Genomic DNA, 23671 nt, shown 5'->3' with positions numbered 1-23671 from the left:
AACCCGGCCACCACAGGCCCGGCACCGCTCGGGTGGCATTTTTATTAGGGATTAAGGGTATAAACCCAGAAGTGTGGAGCTCTGTCGTTGAGTAGCTCAATAAACGTTGCCGTTAGTGGCCAGTCAAATGTATGATGCAGCCACATGGAATTGTTAGCGAACAGTAAAGCTGTGAAGAAGTATAGCTGTTCTGCTAGCACATGGATTGCATAATGGCTTAGCTCTCTCAGATGTCAGAGGGGGTTAGGAAACCTACACAATCAAATAATCCTGCACCTGTCTTGATTGATCCAGCTTGTTGCATGGGGTTAAATTGTTGGAAGCACGATGCAAGAGTTACTGTACGAAGAATAACACATCAATATTTGCAGGTGCATTGACCAGATGCAGATAATAATGATGCACCTATTGGTAAAGGGTTAGGGTTAGCAAAGTTGTTAGCAGCTTAGTAGTTAGCAGCTAACAACTTTCAAAGGCGATTAACAAACATATTTACTTTAGTAGCATCTGTGAGAGGAACAGTCAAACAACATTGTTCTTTGCTGAGTTCCCAATGTTGTGACTGGTTGCCCAAATAGCAGAGGCAGTATAGTGATAACATCCAGGGCTACTTTTGAAATATATGTTGATGACTTTTGCAGAGTTCAGAGGACCCTAATCGAACATGAGAGATTCTCTACACATCTGTATTGTGCTCTACAGCCTCAGGTGAACCTCTCCATCCTCTTGATCTAAATGAAATGGGAAAGATTTCCTCATATCGATTGGGCTGGATGTCTTCTCTGGCCCCACTGCCCTCCCCGGGCCTCAGCCCTGAAGGATGCTATCTTTCATTTGATTTATTTGTGGATGTGCCTTCAGCATTAGTTGCAATATGCTGAACCACTGCGTTAGGCACAGAGATTCAACCCTTCAAATACACATGATATACAGCCATTTTCACACACATTCTACTTTTTTTTGGGGGGATTTCCATGATCAAATGGTAGTTGGTTTATTGTTGTCCATAAGTGTGTGTTGCAAAAATTAAAATCTTACAAGGTTGTGGGAAAACCACTACATGGAGTTGAAGCACAATGGTTTTAAATGTAGCAACAGGAAATGTAATAGTGTATTATGCCACCTGGTTCAAAAGCAGAAATGACAAGTTTTTGATGATGATACAACATCAGATTAGTTTATTTGCCTGTGTGATACAAACGTGATGTACAATGTTTTGCAAAAGAGACAATACTGCACATTCATATGGTGAGGAGTGTTGATGTGTGTCACCCCTTGTCTTATTCTCCTCTACCGGAGTATAGACATTCTCATTTAATTTGCAATTGATAAATTCTGGCAAGAGACATTTGAGCGACGTGTGTTCAATCCAATCCTGTGCTCACCCTAAAACCCATCACAGTCAGTGGCCTGTACTCTTTTGTCATCCTTCTTTTTACATTTTAACGGAAAGTAAAACAAATGAAGCATTTCTGCCACCTTGCTTAGAGAGAGCTGCTTTAATCCTCTTGGGTGGAATAGTATTTGAGTCCCACTGGGAGCTGTTACGCCAGGTGCCTCTTATCTTAAGTAATGACTTCCTATTAATCACCTCAGGGCTGACACAGACACGGGCAGTTGGAGGTAATCCATTCTCATTGGAGGACCCTGCAGGAACAATCTGTTCACGACTGTAAAGGATTGTTTGCTTGTTTTGGGGGACAGGTCAGTGAGTCGTTTTCCATGAATGCAACATAAAAGATAAATTGAAGAGCGATTGGGTCTGGCATTATTTCTGACAAGGTAAAATGGCCGCGATGTCACTTTATTTGCAGCAAATGTCCTGTAAAGTGTTGTAAATGTGTTTTTGTTTTGTCGCCATAGCCATCCCCGAGCCTCCCAAGTACATCCCAGATTTCTATTTGCTCTGCGCCTCCAGCCGTGAAAGGCTCTGGATGGAAGGGGTATGGAGACAAATCCTCTCCCGCCCGCCCTCCACACCCACAGGGAGAGGTGCCTTTTGAGGTGGTCTTACCATGAATCTGCAATGATAGTGAACCCCCCTTAGGCTGTAGGTACGATTTGGGAGTTGTAAAATAGGAGAGCAGAAGAGAGCTAGGTCCCCTCACTCCCTCACTCCCTCCCTCTCCTTCCCTCTCTCCTCTCTCCCTCCCTCTCTCCTCCCTCACTCCCTCTCTCCTCCCTGTCTCCCACCCTCTCCCCTGTCTCCCTCCCTCTCTCCCCCCTCTCTCTCTCCCTCTCCCCCTCTCCCCTCTCTCCTCCCGCCCTCTCCCCTCTCTGCCTCTCTCCTCACTCACCCCCTCTTTCCCTCCCTCTCCCCTCTCTCCCTCTCTCCTCCCGCCCTCTCGCCTCCCTCCCTCCCTTCGTCTCTGCCATTGAGAAGTGTTGCACTCACCCTCCTGTTGTAGCTAGTGATGGACCGGCAAGATCGATTGCCCCAGCCAATCAGGGAGGAGATGCTCTGATTGGTCAGAATCTTGCCAGGAGCGGACTTATATCTAAATAGTCTCATACAGAGGCAGGTGCAGTCAACCGAAATAGATATCCCCCCGCAATATTTCCCTCACTAACAGCTGATGGATGGCCATAGCTTTTCTAACAAATCACGGTCTTAAATCTTTCCTACAACACTTTTTTAAACTTTCTCTCTACCACGTCGCTTCTCAGCTCGCTGCTATTCCTCTGCTGGTGGGGGAAGTTAGGGATGGGGGTCGGCTTAGCTCAGGGGAGGTAGAGCAGTTGTCTTATATCCGAAAGGTTGGTAGTTCGATCCCCAGCTCCTCCTAGCTGAGTGTTGATGTTTCCCTGAGCAAGACACTTAACCCCAACTGCTCCTGACGAGCTGGCTGTCGCCTTGCATGGTTGACTCTGCCGCCGGTGTGTCAATGTGTGTATTAACCGATGTAAGTCGCTTTGGATAAAAGCGTCTGCTAAATGCCGCAATTGTAATTGGATGGATGGTGCTGGTTGGGGTAGTGGGAAGGGTTGTGCGTGTGTGTGGACTGGGAGTGTGTGTGTTGGTTGGGTGATGGAATTGGATAGTGTTATGAAAGCACCGCTTCAGTCGCTCTGCTACCATAGTCTTCACTTCCACTTTTTAATACTGTCTGCCTGCCAATTTCCTTCCAACCAACACGAATGCCCAACTGCACCGCATCACGCTGCCACTGTAACCCTGGGGGAGAGTATGCATTGATGTGCATCCCAGAGACCTTGTTTGAGTGCCACCACCAGTCACCACCCACAGACTCTCACGTGCCATGGCCACCTGAAGTTCAAGGATTGATCCGAGTTTCACTCAGCAGGCTAAGGTCAAGCAATCCAATTTCTTACAGCGACTTGAACCACAGCAGATTATATGTGTGTGTGTGTGTGTGCGTGTGGCATTCATTTCACTTACATCCTACATTTAAACACTGGTGTGGGAACCTTTTGTTCATGGTAACCTAAGATGATTTTCATTGTGTTTACAGAAACGCTTTATATCTGATGACTTCACATGCACATTGGCAATTTGGAGACACAAATGTACACAAGCAGTCTGAAACCCATCCAATTATGCATGCAAAGGCATGCATGCAGGTGATAATGTAGGAAGTATTGGCACAATGTTAAATGCCTTGTTATGGATCCCAGTCACAACATCGAGGGATTTCTATCTTGACACTAACAACTGTTTTGAGGAAATGGCAAGTGCCATGTGCTGGGACTTTAAATATCATTTTAGATGAGTTTTATATTTACTGCAAAAAACAAAACACAGACCACAGAATTGATTAAGTCATATTATTATGAATATATAATATTGCTTTATTTCACATACATAAAGGATTGTTCAGAATTACGGAGCAAATAAACACATATGCATGTATATACATATATTGATATAAACACATATATACATATATATATATATATATATATATATATATATATATATATATATGTATGTGTGGATCTGGATAACTCTTACTCTTACTCTTATGCGGTACAATTTACAACAGAGTACAAACAAAAGTCACCATCTTCTTGTGACTTTTTGGTTGTATGGTCTGGATGGACACGGCTGTTGAATGTATGACCTCACACAGCTAAACGGATTAAAGATGCATTTTGTGTAATGATGTGACAACAAAAAAGCCTCTTGCCTCTTTTTGTTTTTGGAGTCACTTGGGTAATGGTATGGTATGTGCCACGCAGGCAGTCAAGCAAAGAGCTAAGCTGATGAACAAGTGCTATTTTAAGATGGCTATGAACTTAGGCTTTGATTTTGGAATGATGATAGTCACACTTGCTGTTTTGTATGTCTGGGTATCTGCCTTTCTTCTATTTCAAACTAGCTCTTTCACGTCCTTCAGTCTTGATTAACTGTCACAACTGAACTGCCCTAACAGTTATATCTCTGTTACTTGATACTCTGATTTTCTTGCTCATGTCCGAATTCGGTTTCTCCATTCAACTACCTTGCACAGCAGACAGACAGACAACTCACAACCCCTGAAGACAGTGTCTTATGCTCTTTGGCCCTTGGTTTTGTGTCACATTCACATGGCATGACAGTATGTGTTCCCTGCAAATGGGGTAGGGTCTGATTTCACTTGTGCAGCCTTTCCTTATAGTTTGGGGTCCGGGGTGCTAAACACATGAATTTGGATGCAACCAAGTAATGCTGGCTCAAGTTTTATGCAGGCGCCCACAGTCTATAGGCCACCGTTTAGCACATATACACTATCTACTCTGATCTCCCTAATCTCAGCTAAGCTTCATGAAAAACATCGCTCTAATCCCCATTTATCACCATGCCTGACATTTACTGGAAACACGAGCCCTCTCGCCCCACACCCTTGCGCTACTCTAGCAGCTATTTAGACTCCGCCGTGCGTCTTAGACCTGAGACAGTGTGAACAAGGCCAGGAGAAAGTGGTTTTCCATTTTCCCGCATGGTCTGGTTCTTTCCACCCAAAGTCTGTGCCCCCCCCCCGGCCCGGACGAGGCATGCGTCAAAGTAGCCTCACCGCAGGGAGATGGAAAAGATTCACCTTTTCTCAAGTTCACATCAGTGGCGGCGGCGGCGGCAGCAGCAGCAACGGGTTCGAGGGCTGGGAGGTCACTTGGTATGCCGGAACGCCGCAACTTCTCAGGTTTCGGCCAAGCGGAGATGCATCGGGGCCCCACACACACACACACACACACACACACACACACACACACACACACACACACACACACACACACACACACACACACACACACGTACACGTACACGTACACGTACACACGTGATGCACCTGTTGCTGTCCAGCAGAAGACCAGCGACTATGCACAGAGAGAAAAACAAGATAGGGAGATGGTCAGGTTTTTGAAATCAGAGAGCTCGTTCACGGACACCTGTTGTTGTTGTTATTGTTTTGGTCCAACTCGTTTTTTGGAAGTCTGCGTTTGAGGCGAGGGTATAGTCCACGGATTGGGAGAAAAATCAGGGGCGAGCATAGGGCTGGGTCGGAGTGGGTAAGGGTGGGCCAGGGTACAAAAGGGTTGAGCTGTTCTTCTCCCCCACACACCCCGCACCCCTCCAGCGTCTTCTCTGGCCCCAGGCGTGAAGGGGGTGGGGTGGAGGCTATACATAGACGGGGGTCCTTAGCTGTCAAGCAGATGACCGGCGCTATTGCCGCCGCTACCGCCAGGATCACTTTGCTGAGAGAGAGAGAGAGAGAGAGAGAGAGAGAGAGAGAGAGAGAGAGAGAGAGAGAGAGAGAGAGAGAGAGAGAGAGAGAGAGAGAGAGAGAGAGAGAGAGAGAGAGAGAGAGAGAGAGAGAGAGAGAGAGAGAGAGAGAGAGAGAGAGAGAGAGAGAGAGAGAGAGACCCCTATTAAGAGTGGTTCTCGCGCTCTGGTTACCAGCTCTTATTTAAAAAGGGAATCTTGAGACCTGAGTTTTAAAGGCTTGACGTCACTGAATTGAAAGCACTAAGACAAATGATTAAAAAATATTGCTTGTCAGAGTAAATATATGGAAAGAATATATAATGATAAAAAATATATATTTTCAAATGAATTTTTTCTTTCGACTTCTGAGTCGACACTAAGGGGATCATAAATGTATTTAATTGATTTATGTGTTTATTTTTGCCTCATTGCTGCCCTGAGGGGTCATGCTGGACTAGTTATATTTCTATTTATTATTAATGCAAATTGAGAAAAATGGATGGATGTCATTGTGTGAAAATAAAAAATATGAACGATGAGCTGAACATGAAACTATATATATAAATATAGCAAATCTGTCCGGGCGCCAAGAACCAGCGGGTTTGGCTGTAAGGAATGCTCTGGGCTGAAAAAAGATGTAAATTTACTTAATTTTAATGAGGTGACAAATCTGGGGTACGCCCTCAGCCTCATAAAGTTTCCCTTTGCTTGCTTTGAACAACAAACTGTGTAGTCTAGTCTCCCGGGGTCCGGAGGGGCGGGTCTCGGGGTGAGGGGGGGCTATTGATTCAGAGCCAGCATCAATTCTTGAGGTCCTCTGTAATGACCTGTCTGGGGCCCTCAGCAAGCATGGCGGCTCGTGGACCAATGGGAGCGCTGCTGGCCCTCCTGACATGTTATTTTCCTAAGATGTTATGATGGCGACCTCGCCGACCTGCTCTAACGTCATGTCTATGTTTTTATTTTGGTCCTCGTATGTCGGGTTGATCGCTGATTGGTAGGGCCGATTGTGTGCGTACATATCTGTCTGCCTGGAACTGGACACGGTTTAGAGAGATTGGATTGAATCCATTGAGAGCTTCAACTTAACAGCTAGATGTTTTATGTAGCTGTTTGTTTTCGTCTTTAACACCAACTTTAGGTCCCTTGTATTTCAATATATCTTTCCTACTCTGAAACACACAGTTCATCCATTTAGACACCAATGAAATACTGATACATTTGTAGGTGCGATCGGTAACATTTGAGAGCTGGGAAGCGTGGGAGAGAGCAAGATTTGAAAACCAAAAAACCAAAGAAGTCTAAACTTGAAAGTGATATTCTCACTGCGCATTTTGACTCATAACAGCTGATGGATGGAACTCAAATAATATATCCTAGATTTTGCCCATACAGCACCTTTTAAGTAGTACATGAGGTCAGGTTAGTTGTTATTGCGGAGGGCAGCCAATCATAAAACCATGCATGGTTTGACCTCATAAAACAGTGACATTTGTTTAGTGGTGCACAGGCGAAACACTATATCACATTTTAGCAATGGTGGGTTGACTGAGTACTTGTGGATCCATTGTTCTGTAACGAGGGAATATTTATGAGGTAATACGATCCGGACAGGATGCCATGCATTGTCGAACTTAATCTCTTTCAAGCAACACAGGTAGAGCTTTAAATACAACATAAACCACGCTTGACTGTAAATAGCTTGGTTATCTTTATTTCTGTCTGGTTTTCTCCTATGCGAAGCTGCTGGGAGCTACCACCATGGCAACCACTGCATGTGGAACGTTCGCTGGAAAGGAGTTCACAGACACAAGCTCAAACACACACACACACACACACACACACACACACACACACACACACACACACACACACACACACACACACACACACACTATGGAGATGTTGGATCAGTACGATCTGCTGATTCTGGCTTATGCTGGTCTTTCTCTCCCCTAGGGCATGGCCAGCCAGGGCTTTGTCTTAGAGCACTCAGTGGTGTGATGGAACTAGGTTGGAGAGATATTGGCTCATTCAGGGTTCGAGCCACACAGTGATTAAGCGTTGTAATTTTAAACTTGGTTTATCCTAGCTTTATCTATGTTGGAATTGCTGATTTGTTTTCGAAACAGGACAGAGACTATTGATTTTAAACTTGTGCTGGCTTGATTCCCACTGCTGTATTCATTAGATTTAGAGAAAACTATGTTTTAAGGTTTTTCCATATCTATTTTCTGATATCTGATTCATTTATTTTTGATCAAATAATGCAATCTTGTGAGTTGTCAGAATTATTTTCTGTATTATAATTATAAGAATATGTGTATCTATATAGTTTGTATGTATTGTTATTGTATTGTTCCATCTTCCCTGCCCATCCCCTGTTTGAACCCCTGAGCTATTCTATTGACATGCAGAGTCAATATCAAACATTTCCGTTGGGCCAAACCCAGACAGACAGAAAGCAAAGAGAGCCCGTCAAGATTAAACGATCTAGCACTAACCCCTGTCGTTCTCTCTCCCTGACAGGATGATGAGGTGGTACTCCAATGCGTGGCCACCATCCAGAAAGAAAATCGCAAGTTTTGCCTGTTGGCCGAGGGACTCGGAAATCGTTTGTGTTACCTCGAACCCACGTCCGAGGCCAAGGTGAGATTCTGGCGCATGCTGTGGAATAATAGAGGTCATAAAAGTAATGAACGAAGATCAAAGCTTTGGAATATGTTGAATCAGCCTGGAATTTTGTGATGACTCTAACCAATGCAGTTGCAGTCTTTGAGGAACAGTGGTCAGCTGCGTGTTCATTTAACGAGCTACTAACTTTTGGACACGTTTCAACTTAATTTTGTTATACTGAAATGGTCTTCCATTGCGCTATTATCGATTCTGCTGTTTGCTGTGAGAATCTCTATTGGCGACTGCCAATTTGGCCCGATTGCATGCCTAGTCATCACCAAAGGAGATGCATCTATAGATTAAACATTAATGTAACACTGAAGTAATTTAGCATGTTGATGCATTCATTGTTATGTGTGTCCCAATCTCTATGGCTGGTGTCTGCAATATCTGCAGTTAGTTAGCCATAGCAGCAGAAGGCTCTGCCCTCAGACCTCACTTCTGGAAGTGCTGGGTGTGTTAGCTTGCTAAACGTCAGTCAGTCAAACAAACAGCGCTTGGGGTGAACTAAATCCTTTTATGCTTAAACGACACACACTAATGTGGAGGCTTTGGAGGGTCGGGGGTTGTCATCTGAAAACGTGTGAAGGTGTTGGCAGTCACTCTCGACTCTGGTGTCCTTCCTGCCTCAAGAGACACACAGGTTAGGCTAATTAGGCTCTATATTAACCGTTTATTTGTGTGTGTATGTGTTAGAGACCATGCACTGTGCTAGTGTCTCACTTGGCGCCTTACCTTTCTCCACCCCCCATCCACAAAAAAAACACCCCCTGCTAGCATAGGAGACAGTGGGTATTGGTGCTGTCCCAAAGCCAGGCTGTCAGGGACCGTCCAGAGTGTGCGGGAGTGCTACGCAACCTATTTGTCCAGAGTCTTCCAATTGTACTGTCTGCCAGCCATGCGTGGATCTACATCATCATCAAGTCACTAAGTCACAGTTGGGATGGCATCTTGCACAGGCAGGCCTACGGATTAGACTGCTGAGCTTAGGGCATCTCTGTCTCCAGACACCTTTTGGCTGGGCGGCCACTGTAAAACGACTAGTGTGTGTGTGTGTGTGTGTGTGTGTGTGTGTGTGTGTGTGTGTGTGTGTGTGTGTGTGTGTGTGTGTGTGTGTGTGTGTGTGTGTGTGTGTGTGGAGGGGATTGTATTCATATATTTAAAATTGTTTATCTTTTTTGCCTGCAAAAATAAAAAATAGGTCTGGGAGGAATATATAAAAATCTTTAAAATGCACAATCTATTTACATTTTTTACCACCTCCCTATAGGGTTCTCTTCTTCTTTAAAGGTCACTGCTATGTACAAACTTACTCTCATACTCCCAGTGGCCCCAGTGGTGAGACTGCACACTGAACTCAACCAGAGAGATATATGATAATTGGAAAATGTTACATGAATAATTCATGGCAGGAGTAACTCTAACAGGAAAGGTCACAAGCCAAGGCATTGGTTCTGTCTGGTCCAGCTGTGCCTGGACAAGAGAACCAGACTCTGTCTCGTTATTCAGGAGGCCACTCCACCACCTACTGTAGCTTTGGCCCAGTTAAACTAGATAAATGGCAAAAATACACATTTGTGGCTGTGGTAATGTGGCTTTTTTAAATCTAGTTAAAAAACTTATTCTTTACTCTGACCAGCCAAACCTACCACTGATTCTACGTCTGCATTGTTATTGCCGTAGCTAGCTGAAGTGGACCAAACTAATATTAATCACAACCACATCCAAAAATAAATGTTAGCGGTTACATAAAGGAGGCAAACAGATTATTATGCAGCATCAAAGGCATACACACAAAGCCATATGTGCACTTCCTACAAATCAATATCCACTTCAGGCGCCACAACCTACACATGACATAAACACAGCTCCACCCAGGCGCATACACATCCATATATACAGGAACTATTCACACAAAGGGTGTGTGTGTGTGTGTGTGTGTGTGTGTGTGTGTGTGTGTGTGTGTGTGTGTGTGTGTGTGTGTGTGTGTGTGTGTGTGTGTGTGTGTGTGTGTGTGTGTGTGACGAGGTCATAGACTTCGTTATCACCTATGCGGTTCCCACCGGCCAGGTTCCCCCCCTCTCCCCCGGGGGTCAGTAGGCTGTCAGCCAGGGCATCAAGCACGCCAGCCCCACACGTTAATGCACTCCCTGCTTGGCGGGGGGTAAGTCTGCATCCACTATGCGAGGGAGGCAAAGGTGGAACGGCAGGCCATGCCGGGGCCCAGCAAAGCTCCTGAGGGCAAAGGTTCTGAGGGAGCTCCGTTCTAAGGGGCTCACCTGGAGTCAGGGCAAGGCTTTCCTGCAGGCTGCCGTATGCGCTGTGTGTAACCGGTTCAGCAGTCACTTTGGTGATTGCGAGAGGGGGAAGAGAGGGGCTGATGAGCTGGGGGATGGAGGGCTTTTCAGGTCAAATGATTGTGAGCGAAGGTGATGGCTGCAGGGAAAGGCATGACTGTGGCACACTTTAGTGGGAATGCACAGCAGAACCTATATACAGATCGAAGACGCAATCGTTCTGATTGAACTTGATTTGAACCCTCGATGGCTAGATATGGCTGGGGACGTTTTGAGATAAGCCATAATTTATTTGGTTTGTGGTTTATTTATAGGGAAGGATAGCAGCTGACAACAAATGTTTATCAACAGTGCCATCTTACACTCCTATCAATAAAGTCATATTTTAACATTGATGGGCAGATCCCAAAGTCGTCGACTCTCCCAGCTATTTTTGTCAATTAGCCAAAGGAATCCAATATTTATTCAATATTTGACTCTATTTCTGGCATGGTGTCTTTATCTTCATTTCAATTATTGCGTTCATTAAAGTAATCCTTTAGTCATGCTTTGTACTTTTATTTTATACATAAAGTAATTGCATAGGAAAAGCAATTGCGCACTTCAACCTATCTGCCACAAACACTGTGAAACGATAGGAAGAGGGATATGAATAAAAATATGTCCCCTTTATTTAGGCCCCCGGGACTCTCACCTGTTAAAGGATACCGACACTGGCTCAGCCCTAAGGCGGGGATAAGGAAAACACTAGCATGGAACGAAGGCCATACATCCTCAGGATTATGAATGACCCTCATTTCCTCTCCATTAGCGGGGGCACATATATTAGATCCCGGCCATAATGTTCGTTCCTCGACGAAATTGAATTGGCTCTCATTCAACTCATCCTGCTTACTATACAGAATGTAGTGCCGTTGTAATAACATGAGTCGTTGGGTTTGAGGCACCGATTGACTGAGTGACTCCGTGGCTCTGGAGGGGCTGCAGGGCTGCGATGTAAAGTGTAACTTGTGGTAGAGGTGGGTACACTTATACTTAGCATTTGTGTGTTGATCTTGTTACTGATGGAAACATTGAGCCAAAGTCCTCTCAAGGGCGACCGCACGGCAGATGACAACAGGGACCTGTTGTCCGGGGATCTGTTGTGTTGTCTGTGCTTGTTTTCTGACCCCCAATACAGGGTTGTGTCGCCGCTCCAAGCTACCTGTCTTGGCCCACTCAGACTGTTTACTGTTTATTTTTCTCCTTCTTTGACCCCTCCGCGCACTTTCTTCCTTCCTTCCTTCCCTCCTTCCTCCCCCTCCCCCCTATCCGTCTTGCCTTGCACCCTGCAGTATGTTCCTCCAGACCTCTGTGTCTGCAACTTTGTCCTGGAGCAGTCGCTGTCGGTGCGCGCCCTGCAGGAGATGCTCGCCAACACCGGGAAGGACAGTGAAGGGGTGAGTCCACGCACACGCACACACACAGACACAGACACACAGACACACACACACAAACACACATTATGATCTCACACCAAGATGCTGTTATGGATTACTCTCTTGACATGTTTACAGGAATAGTTTTATGATGCTGTACTTTGAGAAGTTATACTTTATTAAGAAATATAACAATTATAATGCCAAATTATTTAAATAGCTTGAAAAGGCAAAATTGTGATGGTGGAACTGCAGCATCATGGCAGCTCACATTTAAATGAACTGAGGCTAAAGCAAACAGCTGAAAGACAAACTCTATAATAACCTTGTCGGAGGAAAAAGCAGCGACTTCGAACTTTCCTTCGGCTGCTTCAACACCATCGTACCACAACCCAAACCAGCGTCCTCTAACCAATCCTGTTGATTAAACCAATAAGACAGCTCAGGTACCAAGGGGGGGGGGGGGGGGCTGTGTGTCAGAGCAGAGGGATCCACCGCGGTGGTCCGTCTCCCAGGGTAACGGGTAAGTGATGGATGTCCAGCCAGGGAGTTCCAGCGGAGGCGCTGGAGATGAGGAACGTTGTTCCTCATGCACCTTGGCGCCTGCTCTTTACCACCTCCCCCCCCCCCCCCCCCAGTACCACGCCCACCATCCTCATCACTGGCGTGTTACCTTGAAGAATGTCTGGCTAACTTTATCCGAGGACTTTGCTCTATTTAATTCTTCCAATGGTCATCTGTGGTCCTGTTGAATTGCATAAATCAGCCATGCTGATTTTCTGTTTATTATGGGACGGGATTGGGATAACCATGGTGACAGACCGCTGGCATCCCAGGCACAGCGATGACCATTGGTGCAATGTTGTATATGTTGGTACAGATGGAGTCTCTGTAAAAACAAATTCTCTACTTCTCTTATAAATTGATCCTTAAATTGCTGTGACTGAGTTACCTCATTATTGAATTGCTCCAATTGCTCCAATGTATTATATTATAATATATTATAATGTGACATTAAATTATTATAATAATATACGTGGATTGTGAGCAGGATGAAACACTGGCTACAACTGTACCATCATACGTTACAGAGACTTTAATTGAAATTCCTTTCATTGAATGTATCCTCTCCCTGCAGATTACCCCTAACCCTAGGCAAGGTGTAACAACAGGAGATGGCTTGAATACGAACCAAAAGATAAACTAGGCTCACAAAGTGTGGCTACATAATATATATCTGCCTTGTGTAATAGCCTTGAGGATATTGGCTTCTTTGAATTGCAAATGATTAAACAACGGAAGGCGCTTGGAGAGTAGTACCAGGGGAGTAAAGTTCTCTAAAGAAACACACGCAAATGGTTCTTTGTATTCGCCCCGCAAGCTGGGCCGAGGGGTGAGGCTAAAGCTGCTTCACAGTGTGATTCCTAGTGCAACACTGGTCCTTTAATGATTCAACCTGCACCACTGCCATCTGTCATTCGTCTCAAGCCCCTTTGCCCCTGCTCTCAGCAGTCGCAACAGACTAGAGACTAATGAACATTTGTCCCGAGTAGCTAACGCTGTTTCCATGTATGTTTGTGTCACTAGAGCCCTGGCCATGAGCATTGGGTAGGTCCATCAGTTCATTGTGTTGTGGTGCTCTCATGTGTGCTTGCCTGCTCTACTGACCCTGTGACACGAAAGGTTGCAACCTTTTTTGTCACTTTCACTCTTCAGGTGTCAACCTATTTTGGGATTGTCAACATAGGATACAATGTATTTTTGTTTGTTTTACAATTTTTTTTGTTGTCTAAGGGTACCGTTGTATTTTAACTGATCGACCTGAGAGTTGGGGAGAAATTGAAAGGCGACATGTTAAGCAATCTCAAAATAGGCCGACGCTATTGGACCTAGATCCAAACTACTTGTGTAGTGAGAGAGCAAACCTGGCTCAGGTGAAAGGTGCTTGCTTCCTCTTGTGCCCAAGCTTCTGTGTGTCTTTTAATTTATTTATACATTTTTTGCATTATCAATACAAATTATGCAAACTTTGGCTTGCAATAATTCAATAACATTCACTGTGCAATTAGTTGTGTCCCTTTGCAAATGCCCTCTTTTTTGTCCTTCGTTATTGTTCCTCTCTCCCGGGTATATCTGGCGTATTGTGCGTTATGACCAGCGTATTTTTAATTAAGTGTACCACGCAGTAGTACGGTGCCATTATTTACAATAACCTGTTATTCATTCACAACGACCCGAGTCGAGGCACTGATGGGAATCCATACTTAAGCAATTGGAAAATAAACCTGGCTTCAAGCCACGCTGTGCATTACCTCGGAGGCATTATGAACTAAATCCAAGATTCAGCGTATTCTATATACTAGAATATACTATGCTACGAGTCTACGACTCTCATCGTAATGTTATAAATGCTTAAGGGAACATCAAGGGTGACTACCTGGCCTCTACCCGAACTGGCATGTAGGGACAGCTTCTGTTCCTGTTGGGCTCTTCTGCTCTGCTCACATTAACACGCGTTGAACCACCACCCCAGGGCCGTTGGGTACAGCGCTACCACCTCGGTAGCTTTTGATTTACTCATCGCCCACACGGTGTCAGCTCAGTTGAATTATTTATAGAGAGGCTACAATATTAATAGTTGGTTGGACTACCCATGCACCCAAATGACCATAGCAAATTAGAAGGGGGATTACAGACGATGAATAATACGTGCTCTTAATGCCCCGCGGTCGGTGTGAGGGTACTCGGGGGCCCACGGGACGCAGGGGGGCCGTCTGCCTCCTCTGTGGGCCCTGCCTGATGCCAGGGGGCCCAACGTACGCTAAACCTTACAGTTGAAGAGGGTTGCTTCCATAAAAAGGTCAGAGTTCGTGGCTCTGATGTGTCAGTGGCTTGCATCCACTAACACAAATCCTTTCCCTTCTCTCTCTCTCTCGTGCGCTCTCTTGCACGCTCTCTCTCTCTCTCTCGTGCGCTCTCTCACTCTCCCTCCCCTGCTCTCGCTCTCGCTCTCGCTCTCTCACTCTCTCCCTCCCCTACTCGCTCTCTCTATCGCTCCCTCTCTGCCTTTCCCCAGCTGTTGCGGGATACTCTTCCAGATTTTTCTTTTGATCGAAGCTGTGTTTCCTTTTTCGTCTGTACTGACCATGCCATCTGGGACTGACTCAGTGGCCGGGGCGGAAGGGGGGTGGGGGGTATTATGTTGGGGTCAAGTTCAGGGGGAAGAGTTGGGAGTTCCCTTTAGGTCAGTTCAGATAGGGGGGGGGGGGACATGGAAATGTACGTTGACAGCCGTACAAGCCAGAGGATAAACAAACATGCTTGATAAATCCTTGATAAGACAGGGTCTCTGACACAACTGTTGACATTATACTCTCACGGAAACTGCAGTCTCCTTCGTACTGTGCATTAACTAAGTGAGCCTTTTGTCAATAACAGTGAATTCCCTTTGGACCAATCCTGATTTGAAATCATTGAATTCAACTTGATATCTTGCGTGCTCGTCCAATGTGTAACTGCAGTAATGTACTCCTTCCTTTTTACGTTAATGAAACCAGTTGCCTGAAAACAACTAATGTACCTTATTGCCCCTTACTACAGTATTCACTGGTTTTGGTTTGTATTGTCCCTTTGTCTTACGCTTCTAGAAGTTGGTAAAGAGGGTAAGTAGAGTGTCTCTTTTTGTGCTTTCACTCTTTAAAACCAATCTGGTTTTAAACTCCTCATTTACTCAACTCTGACACTTGTGGTGAATGAATTGTGAATGAATTGCCCTTGAATGTCCTGACATGTTTGTTTGTTTGTTTGTTTCCGTTCTATTTCTCTCCGTGTTGGTCACACAATTGCATTTAAACGATATGGTCAAAAGAAGAAACCTATGATGAATTGAGCAATTCATTCTCTTTTGCCCAATTGTGCGTTAAACCATGTTTTGTTCAAAAATACACAGAAATGCAAATGAGATAGTTCTACCAAGACGCTGTCTTGGTAGAACATCACACAACTCAACTTTGGTTCTGTCAATTCTGAATCCAACCTAGATCACAGTATCAAAAATGGATCCCACACATACAATCCAGACAAAACATTTGCATTTAGATGCAGGATCACTTCTGCAATGGACGGATGAAAGATGAATTGCAAACTTCAATTCATTGCGATAGATACACCACCAGGATGACGCATACATCACAGACACAACACACGCCGATGCCATAGCGTCGTTTTCCGTGTGAAAACGGGGGGCAAACAACCCACTCGACCCACTCAGAATCAGAAATTGGAAGGTGGCTCGATTTAAGCCGGGCTACTCTTTAAGGTATTGAGTTCCCCCCGGCAGAGAGCCGACCCCAGGGCCACAAATAGAGGCACACTGAGCCCCAGACATAGAGCCCCTATCTAATGAGGGCAGCAGGGACCAGGACCACCACGGCATTCCTCATGCAATGTGGTGGGCCCAATGGCATGTCTCTGACGCCCGCTCTCCCACAGGCAGCCCAGGGGGGCGGTCACCGGACCCTGCTGTACGGCCACGCCATCCTGCTGCGCCACTCCTTCAGCAACATGGTGAGCAGAGCCCCCGTACCGTGATACGCCAGGGTGGCAGCATCCTCCTCCTCCTCATCCTCATCATCATCATCATCATGCTCATGTTATGCATGTATACTGGATGTTTATTCACGTTTAGTTTCATAGTTGCATAGTCATAACCAGCCAAGACGATAACAGGTGGTAAGAGCTATAATAGCGCTTAGCTTGAAACCAATTGCGAAAGCTGGCAGCACACCTGATGAACTAGCTGTATCTTTATCAAGGTGTCCTGTTAGAAGCGACAATGTGTCAATGACTTTAAGTAAACTGTTATCTTGGCAACGAAGATAGTCTATAATTGTCAATGAAGTTTACTAGATATCAGTAGGAATTCAACTTCTGAGTCAGGTCTGCAAAACCCCATTGTATCTCCCTGGAAAAAATACTACAAATATCCTACCTGTGCCAAGTCGGTACCATTTTAGTATTGCCGGGATGATGTTGACAAGGCTGATCTGCTGTTGTCTCCCTCCCCCCAGTACCTGACGTGTCTGAAGACGTCGAGGTCTCTGACGGACAAGTTGTCCTTCGACGTAGGACTGCACGAGGATTCAATAGGTACGATTATCGAGACAACTAACCGGGTTCAGTCTGCAAATTAATCGCCTGGTATTCCCGGCCTCTTGAGCCTCTTCCCAGAAAGGAGTATGACTATATTTAGGTGTGGTGGTCACTCGGAATGGACAGACGGGCACCTGTCCATTATTTATACACATGATTATACATGAGTATACAAGTATTTATGAGTAGCATTACATTGTTCCTAATTATTTATCTATTGAATTGGATTTTGTATGTGTTTACATGCATATTATACTAGATATAATCATGTGTTAAATACTGGTTGACTCGTACAGAAAGGTGAGGGTGTATGTTCGGTGTTTGCGTGTGCTTCAACTTGTGTGTGTGTGTGTGTGTGTGTGTGTGTGTGTGTGTGTGTGTCTGTCTGTTCGGTGTGTGATCCTATCTACAGGGGAGGCGTGTTGGTGGACAATTCACCCCGCGTCCAAGCAGAGGTCCGAGGGAGAGAAGGTGCGCATCGGTGACGACCTCATCCTGGTCAGCGTGTCCACGGAGAGATACCTGGTGAGTCTCACTGTGCCCCCCCCCCCCACACCGCCAGGGGGAGACTGGGGGAGGCAAGGGCCCAAGCAGAGGAACCTAGCTACTGTTACTGCTATTTATCCTTGAGCCCATGCTTTCATTCAAAGCGACTTCAGGGTAATTCGGAGAACACCCACCCCCCCTCAATCCAGTGCTGCAAAGAAGGGATTTTTTTTTTTTTCAACGATGGCCAATCTACCAAAGCCAGACAGAAGAAAATCTTCTTTCATCAGAACACGCAGGAACAAATGAGGCCCCAGCGCCAACGGCTCCACCACCATTTGTGGCCGGCTGCACTGTATTACGCACTCATTTGCAGTGTTTACATATCATGTCTCCCTCTGGGCCCTCTGATCCACCCGCCCTGAGCTCCTTATTTGAGGACGTGCGAAAAGGCAGGGAGCGAGCAGGGGTCTAAGATGGCTCCGGAGGCGCGGGGGCTATGTGGACGTCGTGGGCTTGGCTGGCGCACCAGAGAGCGGAGACGACGAAGGAGGAAGAGGAGATTGAGGAGGCGATCGAGGAGGAGGAGGAGGAGGAGGAGCAGTGCGTGTTCCTCAGCTCCCTCCCTCTCTCCTCCTCAGACTCTGAAACTTTTATAGCCTGCCGCAGACATGGGACCGTCCACAGCCAGCGTCGGAGTGACGGGGCATTTTGTTGGGGGGTAGGGGGAAGGAAAAAAACAACCCTGAAATCCCAATGGAAACGGATAAACAGTTGGAGCGGTCGCAGCCTTCCTATTCAATTTATTAGTAGTATTAGTATTAGCATCATCATCCCATCGTTAAAGCTGACCGCGGTATTAAACTAAATGTATTGCAAGCCTTATTAAAGCTGGTCTTTTAGCGAGGAGGATTGTGTTTGGTGCATTTTGATACAGACAAAGAAATTGAGTTAGGGAGAGGGAGGGATAGCAAAATCAATGAGCAAGCGAATGAGACAGACAGAGAGCGAGAGAGCAATGCAGAGAGACAGAGCTAGATGGACAATGCGAGAGAGACTTAATGAAAGGCAGAGAAACGGCGCTAGATGGATAATGAGAGAGAGACTTAATGAAAGGCAGAGAGACAGCGCTAGATGGATAATGAGAAGAAGAGAGAGAGAGAGAGAGATAATGAGAGACAGAGACAGAAGGGTAAGAATAATGAGAGGTAGAGACAAGGAATAGAGATAGTTACTGTAAATTGATAGTGAGAGGTAGAGACAGTTAGATGGATAGTGAGACGTGGAGACAGTGATAGATGGATAGTGAGAGATAGAGGCAGACATGGATGGATAGTGAGAGGTAGAGGAGGGGGTCAAACACTCAGGTTAGGCATCCAGACTCTGCATCAGCCCTTTAGGGAAGGCGAACGTACCATTAAAAATAGAAGAAAGCATATAGGCTTTTCTCTACACTAGCAGGAAATCTCCACACCTCGTCCTGGATTTTTTCAGTAGGCCAACAGACTTCGTAATCCGCAGCAGAAGTGCTACTTAGAAAGCCTCAGGGCGCCCTAATCCTGCACTAATCATCGTTTCCCCAGAACATAACGGCAAACGAAAACGACACAATACTCATAAAAGAACCCATATCGTATTAGTATTTTTCTTTAAGGGGAGGGATTTATGCAAGCAGACACTTTGACTGTCTTTTGATGGCTACTGCTTGAGACCCAATCAGAGCTGTGGAGCTCATGGGAGAGACACTAACCCTCAAAGGTCTGTTGTGGATCCTGGACTAGTAAAGTGCGAGCACAAATGGGAATTGGGGACTTCTTCTAAATGATTGGACCCAGCTGTGAAGGTTATTGCACTCTGTGTCCATCAAATACGCACACACTGAGAGAGAGTGTAGTGGCAGGTAAACTGCTACCATCTGTTTAATGCACTACATCCCCAGGACATCTTCACTTATTTTTAAAGGTCATCCTACTCCGCAAAACCATCCCATAATGGCACACATATACACACATATGTGAAAGACCCTTTTATCCAAAGAGACTATCAATGAATTTTGTTTAGATGCATATCGTTAGTGTGGACGTAGACATTAAGAATTTTGCTCAAGTATGCCAACAGTACTGTGGAAATTAGGATTTAAACCCAGAGCCTTTGTGTATGGCCAATGTCTTGGAGAAGACAGGAGCTGTCCATCAAGAGAAAACCCTCTCTGTGTGTTCCGCCCCCCCCCCCCCCCCCCCCCCCCCCCCCACACCCAAGTGGATGCTATCCACATCCACCTGCTCTAACGGATGAAGAACCATTCCTGTTTGCTGATGGATCACTCCTCTCACCCCCCAACACACGCACAAGCACACCTGGAATGTGTGATTATATTTCCGTTCTCTTTTCTCACCTTCATCATAAACCCCTGCTGGCAATCCGCACAGACGACTCATGTAGGCCGGTGGCGCTGCGCTGTGCAGCACAGCTCTCGTCTCTCTCATCAGAGCAATGTGGCAATGGGATGTATCGATAGCAGAACGTTGTCCGTTGCCTGCAACTCGACCCACAATTGACTCTGCCTGCGGCGATAGAGACATCCTCTACACTCAGCCCTTTAGCAGACCCTTTAATCTAAAGGCAGGCTGACAACAATCACAGCATACAGTCGAGTTGCTAGTAATGCAGTGAAATGGCACACATAGCAGTCGTTTAGCCGTTTTGTAGGTGGGTTATCTGGTCAAACCTCCTGGCCAAGGCAATCTTACCTTCTGACCTATGCCTTGCAGCATCTCTCCATCGGCAACGGCAACATCCTGGTGGACGCCTCCTTCATGCAGACCCTGTGGAACGTCCAGCCTACCTGCTCTGCCAGCAACGTGGCCGTAGGCAAGTTCACACCACCTCGTTAACACCGCCAACCACATCATCATCATACTACATCACGCAAATGTTTGCTGTCTATGGAGGCAAAAAAACGCCCACGGTTTTTCCATTTCCAAAATACATAATTGAGGTATTACTCTTACTGAACATTGCTCAGCGCAGATGTTTGATAAAAGGTACGAAGTACTCTGCATATAAGACATATTTTCTATGTTTCGTTTCTTTGTTTCTTCATATTGACATCAGGCTTCCTCATCGGGGGTCACGTGATGCGTCTGTGCCACGGTCATGACGAGAGCCTGACCATCCCCGGAGCGGATAATACTGAGTCTGAGCAGAGGTGGGTGCCACTGCCCTCTCCCACACACCCATATTACAACTCAATGTCTCTACTATCGTGGGATTGCAGGGAGAAAGCCCTTCTGCTCCTTCAGACGGGGCAGAGTGAGAGTAAGACCCCAGCCCGCGGCGTCCCCCCCCCTGTCAGAGGCTTTGAGTGAGCGGGAGCAGGCGAAACAAATCACTCAGTGGTTCATTAGATTCGGCTGTAATTAATGTTATTATAGGCACAGCTGTTTCAGGCTTTGTTTCGGCACCTTTTTCTTTAATGTGTGAATATGGCGACTTCATTTCACGCTGTCTTCGAGCTGCCTCGCGTCGGAGGAAGTGATTTATAACCTGCCTCAGGGAAATGCTCCCTCCGTCGATGGTCATGATGAGAACGGCTGCGTCATCATTCACACTCCAACTGTCAATCGGTCCGCTCCGAGCAAACACGCCCCAAAGCCGCCCTTTCCTACAGAGTTTGTCGGCCATCGGCGCGCGCTGCCTTCCCACCGCTTGGCAATCAGCCGCACGGCATTGTGGGTCCCTCGACGCGTCGTTCCATCCATCACATGATGAACTATGACGTCACCACCGTCACTTTCTCTCCGGCCTGGAAGAAGGGGAGCTCTCAATCTAAAGTTTTGACTTCATAACCCTCCTGGCGTACTAATGGGAACGGCGTCCTCAGTGGCTTATAGCATTTTGGTGCATTTCGTGGAAAGGAAGTCCTTGAAATGAGCACATGCCATATGAGTTAGGTGTGCATGCTTTACCATTAAAGACCCGTTTGTTCAAAGGATTGATCCTCCTATCTCCTCTGATCTTCCCTCAGGATAGTGAACTATGAGGCGGGGAAGGGAGCTTCCAGGGCCCGCTCGCTCTGGAGGATAGAGCCCCTCAGGATCAGGTGAGACCCTATGCATGACGCACGCACGCACGCGCACACACACACACGTACACACACGCATGTACGTCAGACACACGTATACACATTCACTCAGTACCCACATACGTGTCTGCTTTGGTGCTCAAACACACACACACCCACACGGGCACATAACCATCACTCACACCAGCCACACACACCGTGCACACAAAGACAGGCCAACACGTGTGCACCCACACAAGCTTCTTGGTTATTAAGCAATCAAAAGCCAGCTTCTTCTGTGGCAGCCACATGGGGCGAGATCACAGAGGTGTTTTATATAAAGAACCCTTTCCTCCATCCCCAGTTGTCACACCCAATTAGCCGATGGGATACTGCAGAGGTTTGCGTTATCTGCCTTTCTGTCTTTATCTAGTTTATTTTCTCGTCTCAATCTCGGTCTGCTTGTCTTTGTCAGATATTCTTTTGGCGTCGATCCATGCGTTATTTTTCTGTCACGTCCTCGGCTGGGTCTCGGTGGAGCGAGCTGTCACTCGCACTTCACTTTTAAACCTTGCGGGTGCTTCCTCTCAGGCGCACGGTGCCTAGCTCAAACCCCCCCCCGAGAAGGGGAATCACGACGCCATCCTCGCACAATCAATCATTCCACGGCAGACAAAATTCTTCAAAATCTGTTTTGAGAAAGATGGATAGATAACTGCAGGATTACGCAAAGGCCGATATTTCTACGAAGGCTACATACATTTTACCCGTGTTGATTCTTTTTTAATTCATAGTTAATTAATTAATCAATATGGTAATGAAGGAGAGTCCTCCGGTCGGCAGATCCCCCCCGTCACACGTACAGTGGTAGACGACGTGTCCTGCGGCTCTTTAACTGCTCTCTGTCCGTCCCCCCCCCCCCCCCCTCTGTTCCCCCTCAGCTGGAGCGGGAGCCACATCCGCTGGAACCAGTCCTTCCGCCTGCGGCACCTCTCCACGGGCCACTACCTGGCCCTGACCGAGGACCGCGGGCTGGTGCTGCAGGACCGCGAGAAGTGTGACACCAAGGCCACCGCCTTCTGCTTCAGGCCCTCCAAGGTCAGCCCCATGTCTCTATGGCGACAGCGACAACGTGGTGTAGGGGCGGGAACCCTGTGACTCTAGGGCTTCTCCTCTTCACTGTGTTTACTGTTGGATGAAATTCCCACAGTGAACAATTATGTTCATGTTTTATGGCTGCTTTTATGGCTGCGGCCACGGTGCCAGGCCCCCAGGAGCAGTGCATACTTCCGCAGTCCACCAGCGGCTATGGTTGAACAGATACGAAGGCCTTATGGAAATGCGTTCTGAAATGCAGTGCTTCCCGAGCCTTTCCGAACCAGCACAACCCTCTGCAGCAATGTGTTTTTTTCCAATGCGCTCCTACCAAACAAACAAAAACCGTTGCTTGCAAAACGCTAGTTGTAATATATAATAGGCCGTGCCTGCTTCGGCTGACCGTGTCCTTTGAGACCATAAACAAGGCTTCACTCTGATAAAAAGATAGATAGGAAGATATATAACTAGAATGCTATAGATAGATGGATAGATAGCTGCAGGATTATGCATAGGCTGGTCATTTTACGAAAGCTACATTAATTTGACCTGTGTTTCATGGAGGATTATAATGTTGTTTAACATGTTATTTGTGTTGGCCTATGTGTGTTTGTAAGATGAGGCTCAACAGGCCATTCTAAGGACAATCTCAGTGTTTGGCACCTTGCCTGTCGCCTCTTTTGCATTATAACCCTCTAGTCTAGAGCAACAACATCCTCAGATTGGTCGGTAGTTCGGCTGGATGTTTTGAGAGCAATCCCGATTCCCGGAGGATGAATCC

The 23671-nt window shown here is 46.4% G+C and overlaps 1 protein-coding gene across 5 annotated transcripts in view; it reads left to right on the top strand.

Annotated features, from left to right (window-relative positions):
* The window catches only part of ryr3 (ryanodine receptor 3), a 109439-nt gene that overhangs the window by 2618 nt on the left and 83150 nt on the right, over positions 1–23671 (top strand). For 3 of the 5 annotated variants that reach the window (XM_060041698.1, XM_060041697.1, XM_060041696.1), the window contains exons 2-11: positions 8234–8353; positions 12012–12116; positions 13683–13703; positions 16587–16661; positions 17165–17243; positions 17659–17771; positions 20504–20603; positions 20847–20940; positions 21760–21834; positions 22737–22893. In XM_060041698.1, the coding sequence (XP_059897681.1) occupies positions 8234–8353; positions 12012–12116; positions 13683–13703; positions 16587–16661; positions 17165–17243; positions 17659–17771; positions 20504–20603; positions 20847–20940; positions 21760–21834; positions 22737–22893 (939 nt within the window). The remainder of the gene's footprint in view (positions 1–8233; positions 8354–12011; positions 12117–13682; positions 13704–16586; positions 16662–17164; positions 17244–17658; positions 17772–20503; positions 20604–20846; positions 20941–21759; positions 21835–22736; positions 22894–23671) is intronic. The other 2 variants (XM_060041700.1, XM_060041699.1) reach the window with 1 other exon arrangement.

The sequence above is a fragment of the Gadus macrocephalus genome, chromosome 21 (assembly GCF_031168955.1).
Source record: "Gadus macrocephalus chromosome 21, ASM3116895v1".
Taxonomy (NCBI): Eukaryota; Metazoa; Chordata; class Actinopteri; order Gadiformes; family Gadidae; genus Gadus; species Gadus macrocephalus.
The sequence above is the reverse complement of the archived record's forward strand: the minus strand, read 5'-3'. Positions and strand labels throughout refer to the sequence as shown.